The 5,763-nt window shown below is 38.1% G+C and overlaps 1 protein-coding gene across 1 annotated transcript in view; it reads left to right on the forward strand.

Annotated features, from left to right (window-relative positions):
* Window positions 1–5,505, forward strand: part of LOC106874971 (LDLR chaperone boca) — an 8,751-nt gene extending 3,246 nt beyond the window's left edge. The window contains exons 2-5 of the mRNA XM_014922896.2: window positions 335–488; window positions 2,522–2,603; window positions 3,158–3,299; window positions 5,075–5,505. Of these exons, the coding sequence (XP_014778382.1) occupies window positions 335–488; window positions 2,522–2,603; window positions 3,158–3,299; window positions 5,075–5,092 (396 nt within the window). The 3' untranslated portion in view covers window positions 5,093–5,505. The remainder of the gene's footprint in view (window positions 1–334; window positions 489–2,521; window positions 2,604–3,157; window positions 3,300–5,074) is intronic.
* The last annotated feature ends 258 nt before the right edge of the window (window positions 5,506–5,763 follow it).

Consider the following 5,763-nt stretch of genomic DNA (forward strand, 5'->3'; position numbering starts at 1 on the left):
ACCAAAGCCTTGTGAGTGGATTTGGTAGATGGAAACTGAAAGAAGCCTGTCGTATATATGTATATATATATATATATGTGTGTGTGTGTGTAAGTTTGTGTGTCTGTGTTTGTCCCCCAACATCGCTTGAGAACCGATGCTGGTGTGTATGTGTCCCCGTAACTTAGCGGTTCAGCAAAAGAGACCGATAGAATAAGTACTAGGTTTCCAAAGAATAAGTCCTGGGGTCGATTTACTCGACTAAAAAAGGTAGTGCTCCAGCATGGCCGCAGTCAAATGACTGAAACAAATAAAAGAGTAAAAGAGTATTAACCATTAGCGTTTGTTCCTGTAGGAAGGAGATGAAGAACTGGAACCAGATGAACTTCCAGAATGGAAAAGAGAAGCACCAGCAGTTGATTTTTCCAAGTATGACTCCGGTAATCCTGAAGAACTTCTCATGATGAGCAAGAAAGGCAAAACTTTAATGATGTTTGTGTCAGTTTCTGGTAAGTATTCTTTATTTCCTTTTTCCATATTGGATATTGGGCTTTCTTTGGACAGTTCTAGTGGCATACAGTTTGTTAAGAGGTTGGCAACCTCTCACTCAGCCGTTCTCTATTTTTGGATAACGGGAGACGCTGTGAGCAGTTTCCCAGCAACTCTTCTTGCAGTGCAAAATAGTCTGATTTAAACAGAGAGAGAAAAGGAAGAGAGAAAGAGAGAGAAGAATTACCCTTGTATTTTATTTAAAAAACCTCTACAGAATAAAAGGCAAAGTTGACCTTGGTGGAATTTGAACTTGAAAGTACAGGGAGCTGGAAGAAATACTGCAGGGCATTCTATCTGATTCTGTAACCAATCTACCAATTTACTGTCTTGCCTGGTAACATATTGCTTTATATTCCTTCTGAAGTTTTCTAGAGGTGACTTCAGAATTAACTATGATGATTTAGGTGTAATTCCTATTAGCAAATGAAACACGTGTAATGGTGAACAAATAACAAAAAAAATTTCCTGTTGTGTGTGTGTGTGTAACTATTTTCTTACCTTGACAGTGCACAGTAGCTGTAAATGTGTGTCATCTTCATACAAGCAGTATCCTGTGGTTACAATCTTTCATGGAAACATGTCTGGTCATGGGGAAATATTACCTAACTTGGAAATAGGTGCAAGTTGCCAACAACAGGAAGAACATCTTACTATAGTAAAATTAATTCCAGCTAATTCCATTTGACCTCTGCAAGCATGGGAAAGTAGACTTTAAAATGATGATGTTGTTGTTGTTTCCACCCCTCCCCCTTGTTAATGAGTGAGTCTAACTATGTCTAAGGCAGACACTAGCGCATGTTGCAGTCCTTGGACTTATTGGAGCCTGTGAAACCGTCCAACCCATGCCAGCATGGGAGATGGATGTTAACCCATTACCTCCCATAATTCTATTAACTGGAATTTTTTAATGAAACTTTGATTTCTAGCATAAAACAGCCTTAGAAACACGCTGAAATGATCAAAATAACATTTTAAATAGCAATAAGCGAGATATTGGGTGAAAAATTTGGAAACCTCATTTGAATATCAGAGAAATATACCTAGTAGATATAGCAAAAAGGTTAGATATACTCTTTTACCCTTTTACTTGTTTCAGTCTTTTGACTGTGGCCATGCTGGAGCACCGCCTTTAGTCGAGCAAATCGACCCCAGGACTTATTCTTTAGAAGCCTAGTACTTATTCTATCGGGCTCTATTGCCGAACCGCTAAGTTACGGGGACATAAACACACCAGCATTGGTTGTCAAGCGATATTGGGGGGACACACAGACACACAAACATATACACACATACATATATATCATCATCATCATCATCATCATCGTTTAACGTCCGCTTTCCATGCTAGCATGGGTTGGAGGATTTGACTGAGGACTGGTGAAACCGGATGGCAACACCAGGCTCCAGTCTGATTTGGCAGAGTTTCTACAGCTGGATGCCCTTCCTAACGCCAACCACTCAGAGAGTGTAGTGGGTGCTTTTACGGGCTTCTTTCAGTTTCCATCTACCAAATCCACTCACAAGGCTTTGGTTGGCCCGAGGCTATAGTAGAAGACACTTGCCCAAGATGCCACGCAGTGGGACTGAACCCGGGACAATGTGGTTGGTAAGCAAGCTACTTACCACACAGCCACTCCTACGCCTATGTGTAAATATTGACAGATAATTACGAAATTTGTAATTTTTAAGTGATCTCATATGAGATCCCTGGTAGGTAATGGGTTAAGTGATGACGACAATGATGAAGAGTCAATTTGTTTGACTGAAAAACTCTTTGAGGCAGCACTCCAGCATGACTGCAGTCCAATGACTGAAACAAGTAAAAGATAAAAGATATTTTGAGTGACTATATAGAGGCTCCTGCTCTTGCTGGCTTTGTGTTATTGTTGATGTTGTTGCTGGTAGTGTTTATCCTCTCTCTCTAGTTAGCCTTGAATGTGCAAACCTGTCATCAAAGACATTCCAACCATGACCATCTTCTCACTAACAGGTGACCCACCACGGCACGAGACCGAAGAAATTACGTCACTCTGGCAGAGCAGTTTATATAACGCAAACATAGATATTACACGGTGAGGAAACAATCCATTTTCTCTTTGTTGTCATTTGTTTTTAATGTCTTTTAGGTTTTACTCTTTTTTACTCTTTTTAGTCATTTGACTGCGGCCATGCTGGAGCACCGCCTTTAGTCGAGCAAATCGACCCCAGGACTTATTCTTTGTAAGCCTAGTACTTATTCTATCGATCTCTTTTGCCGAACTGCTAAGTTATGGGGACGTAAACACACCAGTATCGGTTGTCAAGCGATGTTGGGGAGACAAACACAGACACACACACACATATATATATATATATACGACGGGCTTCTTTCAGTTTCCGTCTACCAAATCCACTCACAAGGCTTTCGTCGGCCCGAGGCTATAGTAGAAGACACTTGCCCAAGGTGCCATGCAGAGGGAATTAACCCAGAACCATATGGTTGGTAAGCAAGCTACTTACCACACAGCCACTCCTGCGCCTCACGTGTAACAAAATTATAAATGACCTTGGTTTTCAAGAAGCTCAAGCATGGGTTTTCTAAATCCTTAAATTCTATTATTAAAATATTCATTTTTGTGTATTGCAGATATTTAATCAGTGACAACCGAGCAATTTTCATGTTAAAAGATGGCTCAAAAGCATGGGAGATAAAGAACTTCCTTGTCCAGCAGGAACGATGTTTGTCAGTAACCATAGAGAACCAGGACTTCCCTGGCAAAGGATCACCTGTTAGTATAACATATTCATTTGTTAATTAATTAAATCTTTAATCAAAATTCGCCAAAACTTTCAGGTATGATTAAAAAAATAATTTCTCAATATTGAGAAATATCCAATCTAACAATGATTTCTTAGCGGAGTTACAATGTCTTGGTGGTGGGGTTTAACTCTTTAACATTTAAACTGCCCATATATCCCATCTGCTTCATGTTCAAACAAGCTAGATTCGTCACTTACCCTTACCCTACATCACACTTACCCTACAATGTTATTCTAAAAATAACAATGACGTTGTTGAAATCTCAAAGCTACAACATAATGCATGATTAACTCGAAACAATGTGAATAAGCATTACAGTTGACAGAGCAATTTGAATGTGAAAGGGTTAAAAGTATGAAGCAGATGTTGTGCTGTGTATGGGTCCACAAGTGGACTGTGAGTTTTTGAGGGCTTGTTGGGAAAGGCCAAGTAATTTAGAAAATGTGTTTTTAATGCCATGTACTAGTGCAACTGTATTTCTTTGCAGTGAAATTTATTACTTGTAGCACCCATCTCTGCTTTAAAACAATTTTGATACTCATTTTACACACACACATTTATAGTCATCATCATATAATGTGTACCTTCTATGTGGGCATGGGTTGGACTGTGTGATAGGAGCTGGTGAGCCAAAGGATTGCAGCAAGCACTACTGTCTGCTTTGGCATGGTTTTTTTGGTTCAATTCCCTTCCTATAGCCAACCACTTTACAGAATGTATATATGGGCGGTGAGCCGGTAGAAACGTTAGCACGCCGGGCGAAATGCTTAGCAGTATTTCGTATGCCGTTACGTTCTGAGTTCAAATTCCGCCGAGGTGGACTTTGCCTTTCATCCTTTCGGGGTCGATAAATTAAGTACCAGTTACGCAATGGGGTCGATGTAATCGACTTAATCCCTTTGTCTGTCCTTGTTTGTCCCCTGTATGTTTAGCCCCTTGTGGGCAATAAAGAAATAAGAATGTATATGGTGTTCTTTACATGGCACCAGCATGAGTGAGGTCACCAAGTGGCTCACAAGAGGGTTGAGTAGTATTGAGGGAGGTGGCTTTGTGCTGGGTGATGAGAGGTAAAATTATGATAGAGGGATAAAAACAGGTGTCTTGCAGTAGAGGTGATACATGGCTGCTCCTGTTGTAAAAGGAGAGAAGTGTTATTGGATGCCATTTAACTTTTTAAAAGTTTACTTATATATATATATATAGCATTTAAAAAGTTATTAGTGTCCAATAACACATGTACTTAATCCAGCTATGTAAATTTGATTTGCAATCATGGATCTAAAGTAAGTTGAAGTGGTAGGTACTATATATTAAAAAGGTTGCTGGTTCAACCATTATCAAAGTCCTTCATGTGTGTGTGTGTGTTTGAGCATCTACTTATGTTTAGTTCTATCTTTATTAAAAATACTTCCTCAAAGTTTAAAAAACTGTTATTCTTAATCTATCTGCCTGTTAAACACCCTTTGGCGTCTTTAGAAGAATTCCTCTGTTCCAAGCCCTCACACTAGGTCTCCAGTTTGGAAATAATTGCTTTCTTCCTTCATTAAAACTCTCAACCCATAATCTTGGAAGCCCTGAAAAAAATCAAGGGCATTGCCTTTCTGTTTTCTGACTAAATCTTTAAAACAATTATTTTTATTGTAATTATAACATTTATTTTATTGTATCTGTAATACATATCTAATGTTTATCAACAAATATCTAATTATCTTTTATATATATATATATATATATTTATAACAGAAAAAAACTGAATTATGAGGTGGAAAAAGTCTCTAGTGTGGTCCTAAATTTCCTGAAGAAATAGATTACCAAAAAACCAAAGACACAATGAAGAATCTTGAAGAATCTCTTTTCATCCCGACTAAGACGTATATATATATATATATAATATATATATATATAATATATATATATATATATCAATCAATCAAATGTATGTGCGTATTTTAAAAGGAATAATGATATAAAAAAATAATGGTTTTTTTACAATGAGTCTCCATCATTTATCATCATCATCATCTCCAACATCAATGACTTTATAACCGTGACATCTAAATTGGTCTTTTAAACACAGACAGGATTAACTTTCCTCATTCTCTTCCTTTCTTTCCAGTCCCATTGCTCTGTAAGATATTGAACCCTTTATATCATAAATAAAAATATTAACTAAATGTTTCTATATTTTTATTATATAATATACTGGTTGTGTGGCTGAGAAGCTGGTTCCCAACCATGTAGTCTTTGGTTCAGTCCCACTGTGCAGCAGGACAAGTGCTTTCTATAGTACTTTGGGCAAATGTTTCCTATAGTACCCCTCTCAAGAACTTGATTTGTTGCTACTCGAATCAGTTACCAACCACGTTTGGGCAGAGGTGTGACTGTTTGGTTAGGAAACTTGCTTCCTAGCCATATGGTCTCAGGTTCAATCC

This window comes from Octopus bimaculoides, chromosome 14, assembly GCF_001194135.2.
Source record: "Octopus bimaculoides isolate UCB-OBI-ISO-001 chromosome 14, ASM119413v2, whole genome shotgun sequence".
Lineage (NCBI taxonomy): Eukaryota > Metazoa > Mollusca > Cephalopoda > Octopoda > Octopodidae > Octopus > Octopus bimaculoides.